General features: G+C 43.9%; 1 protein-coding gene across 1 annotated transcript in view; it reads left to right on the forward strand.

The window, feature by feature from the left end:
* The first annotated feature begins 6,171 nt into the window (after window positions 1-6,171).
* PDE1C (phosphodiesterase 1C) overlaps window positions 6,172-17,293 on the forward strand; it is a 505,580-nt gene continuing 494,458 nt past the window's right edge. The window contains exon 1 of the mRNA XM_077809239.1: window positions 6,172-6,484. Within this exon, the coding sequence (XP_077665365.1) occupies window positions 6,172-6,484 (313 nt within the window). The remainder of the gene's footprint in view (window positions 6,485-17,293) is intronic.

The following is a 17,293-nucleotide window of genomic DNA, read 5'->3' on the forward strand; positions in this document are numbered from 1 at the left end:
GTGCACAGGAAGGAAGTATAAAGGCAGAAAGAAAGAGAGGGTATTAGGGCCAGGGTAAAGGGAGATCTCTGCATGAAGAGATCTTTTTTCTCCTGGCAGAAGGAGATGACATTTGTATGTCACTGTAAATAGAGTTGCTGCATGGGACTGTAAGGGCAGAGGTGGGTGAGATAATGCAAATAAACTACAAAATAGAAGTGTTAGAGCTATTTGTTTGAGAATACAGGTGTAGAGGACAGTGTCTTGTCACAGCTGTTTGTGGCATCATAATAATTTTCTTGTGATGTCATAAACATATTGTTAAGATGACCTCATTCCAAGAGTAGGAGGAGCCAGAAGCTTGGCTGTCAGGGTGAGGGCTCTTATTAATATGTAAATATCTTCTATGAAAGCAAAAAATAAAATTATTGATGACAAAAAGTCTTTGCAATTTTTGCTAAGTTTATATATTAAGTTTTTCCATCTCACCGACTCTCAGGTCTGTTTATTTCTTTAATGATTTAATTTGGGTTCCAAAACTGTTGTGCATGTATAATATTGTGTGCTGTGTCTTTAGGATTACATATGCAAAATGTTGAGGTGTCACCCACTGGCAGACAGCTGTAGATGCATAAAATCATAGGACTGGAAGGGACCTCAAGAGTCATCTAGTCCAGTCCCCTAGACTCATGGCAGGACTAAGTATTATCTAGCCCAGTGGTTCTCAAACTAGGGCTGCCGCTTGTTCAGGGAAAGCCCCTGGCGGGCCAGGCCGTTTTGTTTACCTGCCACGTCCGCAGGTTTGGCCGATTGTGAATCCCCCTGGCCGTGGTTTGCCGCTCCAGGCCAGTGGGGTTTGCAGGAAGGGCAGCCAGCACATCCCTCGGCCCGCGCCACTTCCCGCAGCCCCCATTGGCCTGGAGCAATGAACCGCAGCCTGTGGGAGCCGCGTTTGGCCAAACCTGCGGACGTGGCAGGTAAACAAATTGGTCTGGCCTGCCAGGGGCTTTCCCTGAACAAGCGGCGGCCCTAGTTTGAGAACCACTGATCTAGCCCATTCATAGAATCTTAGAATATCAGGGTTGGAAGGGACCTCAGAAGGGCCCTAAAGAGGTTCCTGACAGGTGTTTGGCTAACCTGCTCTTAAAAATCTCCAATGATGGAGATTCCACAGCCTCTCTAGCAGGGCCGGCTCTACAGTTTTTGCTGCCCCAAGCAGTGAAAAAAACTGCCGCTGCGGACGGCAAAAGGAAGAAGCTGCCGCCGATTTGCCCCCACAGCCGGCAAAGGGGAGAAGCTGCCACCGATTTGCTGCCACGGCGGGCGGAACAGAGAAGTTGCTGCCGTGGACGGAGGAAATGCCACCCTTTTCTAACTGCCACCCCAAGCACCTGCTTGGAATGCTGGTGCCTGGAGCCGGCCCTGCTCCCTAGGCAATTTATTCCAGTGCTTAACCGCCCTGACAGTTAGGAAGTTTTTCCGAATGTCCAACCTAAACCTCCCTTGCTGCAATTTAAGCCCATTGCTTCTTGTCCTATCCTCAGCAGTTAAGAAGAACAATTTTTATCCCTCCTCCTTGTAACAACCTTTTATGTACTTGAAAACTCTTATGTCCACCCTCTGTCTTCTCTTTTCCAGACTAACCAAACCCAGTTTTTTCAATCTTCCCTCATAGGTCATATTTTCTAGACCTTTAATCATTTTTGTTGCTCTTCTCTGGACTCTTCCTAATTTGTCCACATCCTTCCTGGAATGTGGCACCCAGAACTGGACACAATACTCCAGTTGTGGCCTAATCAGTGCTGAGTAGAGCAGAAGAATTACTTCTCGTGTCTTGTTTACAACACTCCTGCTAATACATCCCAGAATGATATTTGTTTTTTTTTGCAACAGTATTACACTGTTGACTCATATTTAGCTTGTGGTCCACTATGACTCCCAGATCCCTTTTCACAGTACTCCTTCCTAGGCAGTCATTTCCAATTTTGTATGTTTGCAACTGATTGTTCCTTCCTAAGTGGAGTACTTTGCATTTGTCCTTATTGAATTTCATCCTATTTCATCCAGGGTGATGGAGGTCTGGGGTCCCAGGAGAGAATGGGGGGCAGCCATGATAGAGAAACTTGCTTTAGTAGCCTCTCTATACTTTCATCTTTCTTCTGTCTGTTTTTTAAGGACCCAAAAATGGAGTGATGTGGTATAGAACATCCTCATTACTTGTTCACTAATTAGACAAATATCCAACACATCAATGTTGTTTCATTCATTTCTGGTTGCACATCTTGTTTTTACCAAGCATGACTTCAGCATAGCCCTTGAATCCTTTCAATGGGGGGTGCTTTTTTTCTTCTCTCCTCTGATTTAGTTTCTGTGTCTGGTTCTCTTGCACCTGTTAGTAACATTCATTATTGAAAACAACTTGGCCTACTTTCCATCAGAATTTGTTTGTATAGATTACTGTAGAATTTTATGAATTTTGAAATATCTTTTACAATTGATCTTACAGTTAGGGTAAATTTGAGGCCCAATTATCATAACTCGGTGCTGAGTATATGAAGATCCTTGGGGTCAAATGATGATGATGACCCAAACAAGAAAAAATAGTATGTGATTGTGATAGGTTCCCCCTGGAGTGCCACCTGCAATTGGGGTACCACTGAGCCCTCTGACCCACCAGCCTGGGCTCCCTCTCACACCATATTGCTGTGATAAGCTACAAAGCCTTCCAGCCTGCACTTTCACCAGCATACATACAGGTAGGGATATACCCAGCTGCGGTTACAAGCAGGCTCTCTGACCAGCCCCTGCATGCGAAAGCTACTCCCAGCTCCTCAGGCACTCATCCTCTCTGGAGTACAACCCCAAAATGATACTGTCTTGTGCTGCACAGGGAACTGTACAGCATAAACTCATAAAATTCACCCCCTCCCTCAATGTGGAGAGGAATATGCAATAGGCTTTTGTCCCTGAGTTATGATTCCCAGACACTGGTTTAGGTAAAGCAAAAACAAGTTTATTAACTACAGATGATGGATTATAAGTGATAGCAAACAGATCAAAGCAGATTACCTAGTAAATAAACAAAAAAATGAAAATTAAACTTAATATACTAACTAGATTGGGTATGAATAGCTGTTTCTTACCCTAAAAGATTATACAAGCAGGCTGCAGATTGTTAAGTCGCAAGCTGCCCTTGCTTTACAGCTTGGAATCCCCAGGTGTTTCATTCACAGGCTAAAAATCCCTTTAGCCTGGGTCCAGCACTTCCCCCAGTTCAGTCTTTTTTCTTCAGGTGCTTCCAGGAGTCTTCTTGTGACGGGAGCAAAGAACACCAGATGATGTCACTTCTTACCTTATATAGCTTTTGCATGTGGTGGGAACCCTTTGTTTCAAAGCCTGGTTCCCAGACTGGTCTGTGGAAAAACACGGACATCCCAAGATGGAGTCTAGAGATGTGGTCACGTCGCGTGTCTTTGTAGAGTCATAGCAGTCATTACTTGGAGGCTGTCTGTAGCCTTCTCAGGAAGGCTCCCCAGCTGTGTTTTTTTCCTAATGGCTCATTGCCCTGAATAGGCCCTTCCCCACCGAGCTATCTAGATTTAAGCCTCTTGTCTAGTTGGCATTATCCAGGTGAAACTACATTTGAAATACAGATACATAGTCAATATTCATAACTTCAGATACAAAAATAATACATGCATACAAATAGGATAATCATATTCAGCAAATCATAACCTTTTAAATGACCTGTCACATGACTTATCTTGCATAAAATACATTATAATTATGTGATAATCATATCCTAATAATATCACTGTGATGAATATGGGGTGCAGTGTCATAGTGATAATGCAATTAAAGACTGTATCACAATGTGTACAGACATATTGGCAGATTTAAGATTGCATGGGCAAGTTTAATTCTACCCTTTCCTAACTTTGGAAAGCTTTACTTTGCAACTTTAACATAGGTGCCACTTCATAATCCTATAACACTGCTATATGCTGAATAGATCATTTGTTCTCCCCCTTCACTCATGTTATATAATTTTTATGTTTTCAGTGAATACTTTAAAATAAATATAATCAATAACTCGCCCATCTCACCTGAAAACAAAGGAAATTGGGAAATGGTATTGTCATTCACGAAGGGATATTTTTATTTTCATTCCCTTCTCTATGTGCTAATAAAAAGTACAGTCCCTCCTGGTGAAGCAACATCCTAAGGGAGGGAGACATTTTCACCACCTGTGATGTTATCTCTGCTGCTGAGGCTCTGATCCCTGAAGGGAGAACCAAGGACAAGATACAGAGACAGAAAAATTGAGAGAAAACACAATTAACTAAATACATAGGGCAAAGAAAGAAAAGGCTGTTGATCTAATCCAGTCCTTTAGCTTTTTATTCACTAAAGCACTATTTTTGTCCAGATAAAGGGTACTCCCCCAGCAAAGGAAATTCCCATTGACAGCTGCATACGTCAGTACTGAGTTGTCTTGGAAGGCTTGCTCTCAACCAAAACAGCATAATAATAGAAGAGAGAAATGAGTCTGCTGCTCTCAGAACTGGGAGCTAGGAGAAGGAAATAAGCCTCTTTAGGAGATGATGAATTCTGTATATGAGTGGAAAGGGAAAGAGAGTCTGCATAGGGAATGATGGGCTGCAATGAACAGCTGGGATTTTTGTTGTTGTTGATGTACTTGCATTGTTATTGATTTAACGTTAGTGCCAGTTCTCGCACAGCAGGCGTGTGTAAAGAAGCAGGAGAAATACTACAAAGTATGGAAAGCGTGTGGCCACATTACTATGGTCATCTTAGCCATTCCTTAGATAGACGTCAGTGTCTCTTCCCTCTCCCCCCGTCATTATCAGTGTACCCCAGTGCCTTTAATGTATTTATCCTCACAATACTCCACTGATGGTGGGATGTGCTAGTCTCCCCATTTTACCTGCAGGGAATTGAGACACAGACAAACTAAGTGACTTCAAATTTCCACAGGAAGTCTGTAGTCAATGGGGGACTTGAATCCAGGTCTCACAAATCCCCAGGGAGGGTCCGAATTGCTGGGCTATTTTTCCTCTTTGCTTATAATCATGACAGAACTCCCAGAAGCTATTTTTCTCTCTTTCTTTGACTGTTTTTACAATAAATGTAATATTGAAAGACAAAGGTAGCAACAAATTTTTAAAATATTACTTTACTCCTGGTGTCTTACCAGCAGTCTGATCACATCTGTTAAAGCCATCCAAGGCCTAGCCAATATTTTTATACTTCTACTCTTTTATTACACTGCCCATTCCTCACTGGAATATTAGACTGCTCACTGGCCTGAAATGGATCAAGGATGGATCCTGTAGTCTCAAATTCTGAATCAACTGCCTGTTCAGCCCCAAGCGCAGAGAGGGGTTGGGCTGGGCTGCAGAAGGGTTGAGTGTGTGTTTAGAAGATGTCCAGGGTTTGTTGGCTGGCTTCTTCCACTTCCCATCCAAGGAGGGAACAAGCAAGTCCATGAGCCTCTCCACTTTCATAAAGGGGAGAGAGAGAGGCGGGAAGGGGGGGCGCAACCACCTCCAGCCTGACTCCACCCTCAGTGGGGAGCCTTGCACCCGCTCGGGCGCCACTGTCGTGGGGGAGGAGGGAGGAGAGGCGCCAAAAGCCAGCAGGGGGCCACCACAGCTCCTCCGGGAACAGCAGCTCTCCTGGGCGGGCGGGAGAGGCGCGAGAGAACTAAATGCAAACTCTCCGCCCTGCTTCCCAAGCGCCAGCCCGCTCCAGCTGTGGTGGCGAGGAGGGAGAGGACGACTAGGGCTTACAAAGTGCCCGAGCAAGGAGGGCGGGTTTGGGCCGCCACTCAGCCCCCCCCCCGCCGAAAGAGACAAGCGAGAGCAACTCCTCCCCTTGCTCTCCGGGACACGGACAAACTTCTGCTGCGCAGAGCCAGGGCGCTGCTGCTCCCGCCGCGCGCGGGGGGCCCAGGGCGGCGAGCGAGGCCGCCGGCGGACAAGCCCCGCTGGGCTGCCGGGCCGGGGAGCAGCGCGGGAGCCGCAGCTGGGGGGAGCGAGCTGGGAAGTGTCTGTCGGTCGCTGGGAAAGGAGCGGGGCGGGGGAGAGGCGTGCGCCTGCCTGCCCCAGCGGCGGGGAGGAGCCGGGTAAGGCGAGGTCCCCGCACCTGGCCAAGTTCTCTCCTTCGGCCATGGGCTCGGTCAGCTCCGCTCTCAGCAGGTCCCGGAACACGGTGGTGCAGCTGAGCTCGGAGCCGGGAGCCGCGCAGGAGGCGAGCAGCAGCGCCCAGGCCCGCGGCAAACTTCGGGGCGTCAACAGCCGCCGCCGGAACAGACGGGCGCCCCCCGCCGCGCCCGCCAGCCCCGCGCTTGCCCCGGGCGCCTGGGCGGCGGGCGGCGAGAAGCAGGAGGAGCGGCGGGAGCTGTCCGCGGTGCTGAAGTGCCCGAAGGCGGAGCCGCGCGCGGGCAGCTTGCCATTGCCCCCGAGCCCCAACCGCAGTGCCAGTGAGTGTCAGCGGGGGGTGTGTGTGTGTGTGTGTGTGTGTGTATTTCCTCCTCTTACCTGCCCTCGGCGCTACCCCTTCCTGCGCGGCCTTGACCCTCAGCCCTTCCTGAGGCAAAACTTCCTCTGCAGTCTAGGGGACTTTTCGTCTGGGCAAGGACTGAGGGCCCGAGCCAGCTCCCCCTGGAGGCTTTCCATTGGACTGAATGGAGCTGTATCCGGCCCTGCGGGAGGAGCGGGTGGGAATCTGGCCGATTGTTACTTATTCATTTTAAAAATAATGCATTTAATTGAATTTCTTAAGTAAGTCTGCACCCATACCAGAGAATCCTGAGGTGCAGAGTGAGGGTCCAGAGAACACCGATCAAATATTTGTGAAAAACAGTTTGCATTACAAGCGAGGAACTATCTTCAAAGTCCTACCTATTTTATGTAAGGGACTTAAGAGATTTAAAAAACAAAAAAACCTGAACAGTTGCTCTAGAATACACACCTGTCCTAAAAGGATAATGCTGTGGGAATAAGGGTTATTGCATGATAGCAAGCCATACAAAATTATGTATTGCCTTCCAGTTTTCTCACCTTGTCTTTCAAGTGTGGACTCAGGATGAGGAAGGATTTTGGTAAATACTGGGAATTTCTTCACTATAAGAGTTAATGCCTTTTTGGAAATGTTTCTAATGTCAGCACTTATTCAGCTAGCATTTGTCATGCTGTCTGTCAGTATTGTGTGTGTGCCTGCATAACATGTGTGTTTCCAGTACAGTCCTCCAGTTTCAGAAGAATGTACTCTTTTGTTTGGGAAAGATTCAAAATTATTTTTTAAATATATTGATAAATAATAAAACATAGGACAGGATCCTACACTGGTTAAAAATGATGAGGGAGGGCATAGATACATGAGTATGGAAGGAAAAGATACATATACAGACAAGTGAATGCCCTACTTCCCATCCTGTTTATCACCAGCTGCCTCAGATGAATATCTCCAGTTACACTGGAAGGTATTCAGTTGTAACGCTTTAAGAAAATGTCCACTGTGTACCTCTCTTGGGGCTAAATTCTATTCTCAGTTATACTAATGTAAATTCTCTGTGCACTTTAGCTGGGGTTAAACTCTGATCTCATTTATACCACTGTACATTTAGAGCAGAGGTGGGCAAACTATGGCCTGCAGGCAATGTTCCCTCTAAGTTTTGACGGGCTGTGTGCTCAAAAAATGTCTTGTGTGCAAATTATTGTGCTTCTGTGCAAATTTTTGTGCACGCGGTGTTCCGCCATGTGCGCGGGGTTTAGGATCTGTGTGCACGTGCACAGCTTAGAGGAAACAGTGCCCGCAGACCACATCTAGCCTGCGGGACCGTCCTGCCCAGCCCCTGAGCTCCTGGCCGGGGAGGCTAGCCCCCAGCCCCTCCCCTACTGTCCCCTCTCCCCCCGCAGCCACGCTGCTGCGCAGGCAGCACTCTGGGCAGCAGGGCTGGGAGGGGGCAGGAAGTGGGAGGTGTGGATAGAGTGATTCATATATTGTGGACTTCAGATACTTTAAAATCTTGTTAACTGTAGCCTTGGTCATGAGCAACCACTCTCAGTTCAGATTGTGTGCGTGGGAGTGCTGTGTTAGGCTTGGAGGTATCAATCACTAGTGTGACTTGCTGTTTAACGTTTTAGCTCATATAGAGATATTAGGATATTTTTCATAGTGTGTGAGTCAGCCATACATTCTGGATCTAAATATTTACCTGTCTTACTGATCTCAGCACTGGTGTGACCCAACTTCAATAGTTTGATATGCTTAATACGTCCTGCACATTTGTCCCAGGCACATGTGCAAAAACCAGCTGATCAGAGTCAAACAAAATATAAAAAAGACTCAAAACTCTGCAATTATGTTGTAAAGAAACATAATTGAACCCAATAATTAAGCCTTGAGGTAATTGCTTAATTAAATACATGGGTTTACGCCATATTCCGAAGCTGATTTTGTTCCATTGACGTTAGTTGGAAGATTCCCCTTGATTTCAGTAGCAGTTGGTCTAGGCCTATTTGCATAAAGGTTAAGGATTCAGTTGTGGCGTATACTCATAAGTCAATGTTGGAAGGGTGTGAAGGCTCATTATCCCCACAGGACCTCTGGGAGTCATGTCTGAAATGGTTACAATGGTGCCTAGTCCTCTGGAGAATGTGGTTGCAGGAGGGGAAATGGGTTGTATTTTTTTTATTTTTTGCTCTCTCCCTTCCTGTAGACCAGAGAAAGGGCCTGGCACAATCTGATCTTAAAAATTACATGTGTTGAAAACATAAAATTGTTCAGCCATTTTAAAAAATTGTTTTGCTCTTATTCCAGTGGAAATTTCCCTGGTTTCTGATGGTTCCTACTTACTTAAGGGCCTAGTCCCCTGGTCCTTACTAAGTCATGTTGCTTGAATAGGTACTTCAAGAGCAGGCCTTATGACTGCAGGCAGAGTATAAATTTACAGCCTGATAGATGAATGAGTTAGAATACATATGTATAAGAAAGTTTAACTTATCTCTAACCATTGTAATGAATTTTCTATAGCAAGACCTCAGATAACATAGAAAATGGTTGATACAGTGCACCAATCCCTACACCATATGACATATTGGTACTTGTGAAGCAGAGTGCAACTTATAGGATAGTCTTAGACATGGTATTATCCAAAGTCATGTGGATAGTCAACATGGGCCTGGTTCTTGACCTTTTTATACTGGTTTTATTATAGTGTAACTCCACTGAAGTCAATGGAGTTGTTACAGCATAAACTGCTATATATGTGTGGAGGATCAAGTCTTATCTTTTGTGACAGACCAGTTTTATGTGTTCACATTTTGAGGAAAAGAAAAACCTGATGAAGGATTGAGTGGAGACAAAAACAAAACTAGATTATGCCACGTGGGGTAGAGTTGTACTTTATTAAGCTGGATCTCATTAATCTACAGATGCTTTTTAACTCACAGAAAAAATAGCAAGGATTTAGAACTTTGTGATGAGGACTCATGTTGTTTAGACTTTATTACTTTGTCAGAATATTCCACAGTAGGTTTAGCTGAACATTATGAAATATCACAAAAATGCAATGATCACAGTACATATTGTGATGCGGTACCCTTGATTTATGTGTGTGTGTTTATTCACTTTGGGTAAGATTGTGTTTGGTGTTTGTGTCTGGACAAGGATGATGAAGGGCTCAATCTTCTTCTTAGTTTGTGCACAACATGCCTCAGGTGGCACGTTACCAGGATTGATCACTGAATTTGATCTGCTGGTTGGATCATTAGCTTCCCTGGCTCAGGCTGATCACTGATGGGGAGTGCAACATGAACGTTGATCCATTCCCCCGCAGTGGGCTCAATGCCCTGTACCTTCTTTGCCCCTGCACATGTACCATACGCAATTCCATCCTTACACTCAGAGAGCCTTGTAGTTAGAGAGGGTCTATTGTAGTCATCTTTTATTTCATATTATTTCTGTGGTTGTGGGAGTAAAACAAGGACAGGCTTTTGCTAGACGAATAAAAAAGTCTATGGAAATTTCAGAGTTTCAGAGAGTATATCATCTGTAGTTCATGTGTGGTCAAAAAGTGATGTATTTGCGTTGGATACATTTTAAAAGAGTTGAGTTGAGTATAACAAACTAAATGATGGATAACTATTGAACACACTTTTAAGTAAAGATATACCTGTACTAAAATAACTGACACCTATCCAAAATCCCAACCCTGCAAATGCTAATACATGTGAATACTTTATACTGAACTCAAAGTTACTCACATGCTTATGTGTTTGCATGCCTGGGACCTAAATTAGCAAGATTACAGGGTAATAGGAAAGCAATTAACAACTCTTTTGGGGACAAATTCTACTCTGGTGTAAACAGACACAACTCTAGTTGTCTTCTGTAAGGGTTTTATTATGCAAATACACTGAGGAGGAGAAAGAAAGTAGACGAGAGAAGTAATGGCCTAACTCTGATGTCACAATCTTATCACTCACCAATGAGCTGCTCATAGGGCCGCAGCAGAGGAGCGAAATAGGTGAGACAAGGAGAAGAAAGGACAAGAGGAGGGAGGTGGAAGACATTTTTAATGGCAGAATTTCAGCCCCTGACTCTTGAGACACCCAGTGATGTCACTATCCCGACCAACTGCCAATGAGCTGCTGAAAGAATGATTTACTTCCAGTGTCACTGAGAGAGCAGAAGGGGAAGAGAGAGAGAGAAGGGAGAAAAATAGGAGGAAGGGAGAGGAGAGATGAAGAGGGGGAGGAATCAGATGGGATGTTAACCTATGAGTATTCACAAATACAAACTTATAGATTGTACTTGCAATATATTTTCAATATATCAATTAAAACAATTTAAAATGGTAAGGATTTATTTTGATTTTATTTTAGAGAAATTGAAGTGTTTTGCCATGTGAACTTTCATGTCCTTGCTTTATTAATGACCATTCAGCTAGACAACTGTCAGTCCTTATATTTCACACATTCTTTCCAGTGGATTATTATAATTTATTAGGGCTGTTGATGAATCGCAGTTAATGCATGCGAGTAACTCAAAAAGTTAATCACGATTAAAAAAATTAATTGCCATTAATCGCAGTTTTAATTGCACTGTTAAATAATAGAATACCAGTTGAAATTTGTTAAATATTTTGGATGGTTTTCTACATTTTCAAGTATATTGATTTCTATTACAACATAGAATACAAAGTGTACAGTGCTCACTTTATATTTTTATTTTTGATTACAAATATTTGCACTGTAAAAATGATAAAAGAAATAGTATTATTCAATTCACCTCATACAAGTACTGTATAACGATCTCTTTATTGTGAAAGTGCAAGTTACAAATGTAGACTTTTTTTTGTTACATAACTAAAAGTCAAAAACAAAACAATTTAAAACTTTAGAGCCTACAAGTCCACTCAGTCCTATTTCTTGTTCAGCCAGTCACAAAGAGAAACAAGTTTGTTTACCTTTACAGGAGATAATACTGCACGCTTCTTATTTACAATGTCACCTGAAAGTGAGAACAGGCATTCACATGGCACTTTTGTAGTTGGCATTGCAAGGTATTTACGTGCCAGATATGCTAAACATTCGTATGCCTCTTCAAGCTTCGGCCACCATTCCAGAGGACATGCTTCCATGCTAATGATGCTTGTTAAAAAAAATTATGCATGAATTACTTAGTGACTGAACTCCTTAGGGGAGAATTGTATGTCTCCTGTTCTGTCTTACCCTCATTCTGCCATATATTTCCTATTGTAGCAGACTTGGATGATGATCCAACACATGTTGATCATTTTAAGAACACTTTCACTGCAGATTTGACAAAAAGCAAAGAAGGTACCAATGTGAGATTTCTAAAGATTTCTACAGCACTCGACCGAGGATTTAAGAATCTGAAGTGCCTTCCAAAATATAAGAGGGACAAGGTGTGGAGCATGCTTTCAAAAGTCTTAAAAGAGCAACATTCTGATGCGGACACTACAGAATCTGAACCACCAAAAAGGAAAATCAACCTTCTGTAGGTGGCATCTGACTCAGATGATGAAAATGAACATGCATCAGTCCTCACTACTTTGGATCATTATCAAGCTCAACCCATCATTAGCCTGGATGCATGTCCTCTGGAATAGTGGTTGAAGCATGAAGGGATATATGAATCTTTAGCACATCTGGCATGTAAATATCTTGCAACGCCGGCTACAACAGTGCCATGCAAACACCTATTCTCACTTTCAGGTGACATTATAAACAAGAAGCTGGCAACATTATCTCCTGCAAATGTAAGAAAACCTGTTTGCCTGAGCTATTGACTGAACAAGAAGTAGGACTGAATGGACTTGTAAGTTCTAAAGTTTTACATGGTTTTGTTTTTGAATGCATTTTTTTTGTACATTATTCTACATTTGTAAGTTCAACTTTCATGATAAAAAGATTGCGCTACAGTACTTGCATTAGGTGAATTGAAAAATACTATTTCTTTTGTTTTTACAGTGCAAATATTTGTAATAAAAAATAAATATAAAGCGAGCACTGTACACTTTGTATTCTGTGTTGTAATTGAAATCAATATATTTGAAAATGTAGAAAACATCCAAAAATATTTAAATAAACAGTTTTCTATTATTGTTTAACAGTGTGATTAATCGTGCAATTAATCACGATTCATTTTTTTAATCTCATGGTTAATTTTTAAAATTTTTAACAGCCCTATAATTTATCTAATTTTATGCCTGCATCGATGATAACTTTTTGAAGCATCCAGAATTGTATCCTAGAATGAATACAAGTCGGCAGACAATGAATGACTTCTGGCAATACCATGATACAAAAATAATTCAAAGTTCATCTGTAGTAATTACTTAGGAATCATGTCTTAGCGCTCTGTAGTGTACGCTGTTTATGGAGAAAGGAATAATTTAGGAGGCAATGTTTATATTAAGCAAGTGAGATGTATGTCTCTAAATTGGGCTCCTGAGGGTTATTTATGGTTAAGAGCATGAAGAGCTGGTAAAATTCATTCATTACTGGCAGGCAGTCTGAACGCTGCTCCAAAATATGAAGTGTCAGAGTAGAATTTCTTTCAATTGGCTGCTGATATTTTACATCAAATAAATGTTGAATTGGTGTGGTGATTTTAGTAGACACATGGCTAAGATGTCACAAGAAGATAAGCAATTGAATAACAGGCATGATTTCAATATGGTGAGATCTGGCATTTTCAAGAATAGGTGGGGGCATGCTGCCAAAATGTTAACAAGGGGCTCTCAAAAAATGTTCAACTTAGTCAGTGATACATATCCCAAGGACCTTCCACTCCAGCGCGTAGACCTCCAGCATCTACTGGGGTTCGTATGGGATTAGGACATGTAAATGCATTTACCAGTTTCATCCTGGTCCTTAATAGATGCTTGCCATTGTCATAGAATCACCACATAATTTGTCTCATTTGGAAGGAAATCTCTGCTCCCGCAGAGTTCAAGAGGTTGTTGCAGGTCAGGAACTGGGTACAACTATACATTGGCAAATCTGTATGTGGAAGTACTCTGGGCCAAATTAAGTTGCTGGGCTGCAGCTAAAGTGTACCTCTGTGTGTAAATTAAACACCCTCCTAATTTTCCATCAACTCGTCTACCCAAACTGCTTCTACTCAACCTGCTTCCCTGATTATACTGTACGACATCATCTACCTCCTCACCTGAGGTTGGATCCAACTCCCAGTCTGTCCTGTGTTTGATCAAATCAGGAAGAGCCGTCAGGTAGGGAGCATGTACAGGGAATCAATAGGAGATAGTTTTCAGTATCACAGAGAATGGGTGAGACAGGACTCCTTTCAAGCAAAATCTGAGTCCAGTTGCCCAGTTACCAGACTAACATCCCTGGCAGATGCACTCATGATGCTCCAAAATATAGAAAACTTCTAGAATGTTATCCACCTTGGACTTGGCCAGCTTTACAAAGGTGACATAAACAAAGTGAAAAATTTTGGAGCCTCATCACAAGAATATTGGGAAAATTTTATATTTCATACCAGAAATAAAAGAATTTGGGGAAGTCTGAGTCCCCTTTCTTCCCCCTCCATATGAGCTGGGATCTGGGGGTCCTGCTCTTCTGTGTGTGGGCTTGGGTGTCTGAGGCTTTCTCCCTGCCATCCATAGGAGCCGGAATCTGGGGGTCTTAGCACCTCCTGATCCGACCCCCCATCTCAGCCAGCATCTTTTTGCTTATCTGGGGGGGGAGGGATCGAGCCTCTCGCCCTGCCTTCCTATGTGTGAGCCAGGATCTGGGAGGCCCTGCCCCCCTAGGGGTCTGTATCCCCTCTCTGCCCCATCTTGTCCTATCTGGGATACTATTTGCTGTATGGAGGGGGAGAGGAGAACACCCACTGTGATGAATGGAGCAGTTCACACCTCTCCTAGTTATTGTGTCAGGCTGTATACCTCTCCATGGGGTGTTCTCATTCATCTGAGAACATCTCCTTGAGATGAATGGGCCACTTCACACCTCTCTGAGCCTGCTGTGTTGCAGGTGGATGTGTAGAGCCTCTTTCCCATACAGTAGGACCAGATTTAGGGCAGGGAAGGATTCTGCCTCTCCATTCTCCCGTCCCTTCCTATCTCCATCTGGTACATGCAGTCCTCACAGTCCCACCAGCTTCCCTCTTCTCCATGGACCCTCTAAGCTTACCAGGGTATTGGAGTGGTGAGGAGGAGGGCAGACCTGGTGTGTGTATGTGGTGTTGGCTCAGAGCAGCGTGTGTGTGTGAAGGGGAGAGGTTAGAACAGTGGGGTGTGTGGGGTGGTCACAGAAATGGGCATGATGGAGGGAATGTGAGAGGAACTGGAGCAGTGCTGGGGGAAATCTGAGCAGTTGGAGGAACTATGGAAGTTGGAGTTGTGAGGGAGAGGGAATATGGGTGTATGTGTGTGTTGGAACAATGCAGGGAAGAGTTGGGAAGAGGTCAGAGCTGTGCAGTGGGTGATGTTGGGGTGGCTTTCTCTCTGCCCCACAAAACTCCTCACAACAGTGCCCCCTTTGTTGACCTCCCTACCAAAAACTTTCCCTCTGATTTCATGCTAGTCCCTGACTGTTCCTTTCTCCTCTCCCAAGGTCCTCAACCTTCAGGTCCCATGCTGTCAGCTGCCTCTTCATAGGGAGAGGGGAGAACCAGTCTCCGCAGGACAGGCAGAGACATGAGATGATGCAGGGGCAGTGAAGGATGAACAGGCAGCCGGTGCATTCTGTGGCTGGGGTAATCATTGCCAAGGAGCCAGAGGTAGTGGAGAGGAGAGTAGGACTGTGGTAAATGAGGGTGCTGAGAAATTATTTTTTAAAAACCAAGGAAATTAAGTACTTTGTTCACGCAGAGTTACGGTTGTCCAGTGGGGCCTTGTACCCTTCCAGAATGTGGAAAGTGGTTAAACTTAAACCTCTGAAAACTAGGAAATATAAAGTTAAGGTATACGCCACCCCACAATGCAACCTTAACGCTGCTCTCTTTAAGTGACGCTCCAACATGCCAATAACACACGTACACATAAATTCTCCCCTCACAGATGCTATGGAACACTTTGGGAAGGCAAACCTTGGTGTAACACCAGGCCCCTGGGTGGGTTGTGTGCATCATGGATTGAATCTGAGAACTCTGGGTCTCAAAATGCTTGAGCCTCTGCTGCTGTTGCAGGCTCAACCCTCTGAGCAGCCTAGCCACCACCAAAAGGGAACAGAGCACCATGCTGAGCTGGCAGGGGTTAAGTTAGATTTAGGTGAGGCATAGCAAACAGGAGCTTCCTACACCTCGCCTACACAGCCTACATCACCCAAACCACCCTAGACTTGCTAAATGTTACCACTCTTCACCCTTGTCCAGATGTCCAGAAACATTGCCTTCACTTACCCTGCTGTAAACCCTGGAGACAACCACTCTGTATGCCACCAGATTGCTGGCAATACCCATGGCAAGAAGATCCCCGTACACTGCTATTGACACAACCTAAATATTTAGAAATTCCATGCTAAAATGAGGCATATTTGATCCCTCAAGGTACACATGCACCATCTTCATATCACAGTCACCACTCTGTCATGTTGCTCCAACTAATCCCTCCAGCATTCAATACAGCTACACCTAACACTGTGAATGCAGCTGGAGTGCGTGCAGATATATGCTGGAATCCATATCTGTAGAACTTAACAAAACAGATGCCATGTTCTATTAGCCCTTGCCAGACCTCCCAACAGTCCCAGATATTGAGGGACTGTCCCATTTTGATCCACAAAATCCCTGTCTCGGTTGAAGCGGCTCCTGTCCCTCAAGGCTGGCTGGACTTGACTCCCTGTTCCAGGCTTTGCAAGCTGGTCCCTGGTGCACAGGGTTGCACTGCCACTCATGTTTGGCCTGCTCCCCTGATGGAGCGGAGGAGGCAGGTCACATTTGAATGAGTCTCCCATTCAGAGCTACAGAAGGACAATCTGCTCACATTCCGTGGAGCAATGATCCAGTTGTGGCCTATGAGTATCCAGATATTTTCTTTTCATGCTCCTTTGGTTTTGTGAAACATGGTTGGTTAGATAAACATTATGCAATCACCCAAATTTCAGTAGCTCTACACAGAACATAAATGGAGCATATAAAAGTCAAGCAGGGCTTGAAAGGAAAGTAGGAACATTATGAGCCAGATTCTGTAGACACTTATGTTGCACCTGCTGAATGTGCATGTGCAACCATTTTGTGTGCAAAGTCCAAACTTGTGCATGCAAATCAGTATTTATGAGCGTAAGTGTTTGCATTCTTCACTGAAGGACATCTTTTCAATCATTTTATTATTTTATTTTAATTTAAAATGATTTTTTAAAAAGAAAAAGCTCCTGGCATGCCAGGGGAACATAATTGCTGTTGCACTTATGGAGATGTAGAGTATAGCGACCTGGTACAGAGCAACTTCTTTTGCAGTTCCTCTGGTCTGCTAGTGATGCAAGTGAACAAGAAAACATTGCTTATCATCAGCTCCTTATACCCTCCCACTCACCAGTGCTCTTTTGCAGCAGCCGGCAACAGTCAGACTTACAGAGAGAGGGTTCAGTATGAGCAGCAGAGTGTGGATTTACTCTGTCCATATTGGCTTTTCAAGCTGCAGCTTTTAATAATTCAAATGAAATTATTAAATCACATGCAGGAAATTGCTGACATAGTTCCCTGTCTAGTTTTTCCATTAACTCCTCTTCCTTCTTTATATTACTGTGCTCATTTTGGTCTGTGTGTCCATGTCACTATGTATAAATTG

This window comes from Eretmochelys imbricata, chromosome 2 (assembly GCF_965152235.1).
Source record: "Eretmochelys imbricata isolate rEreImb1 chromosome 2, rEreImb1.hap1, whole genome shotgun sequence".
Lineage (NCBI taxonomy): Eukaryota > Metazoa > Chordata > Testudines > Cheloniidae > Eretmochelys > Eretmochelys imbricata.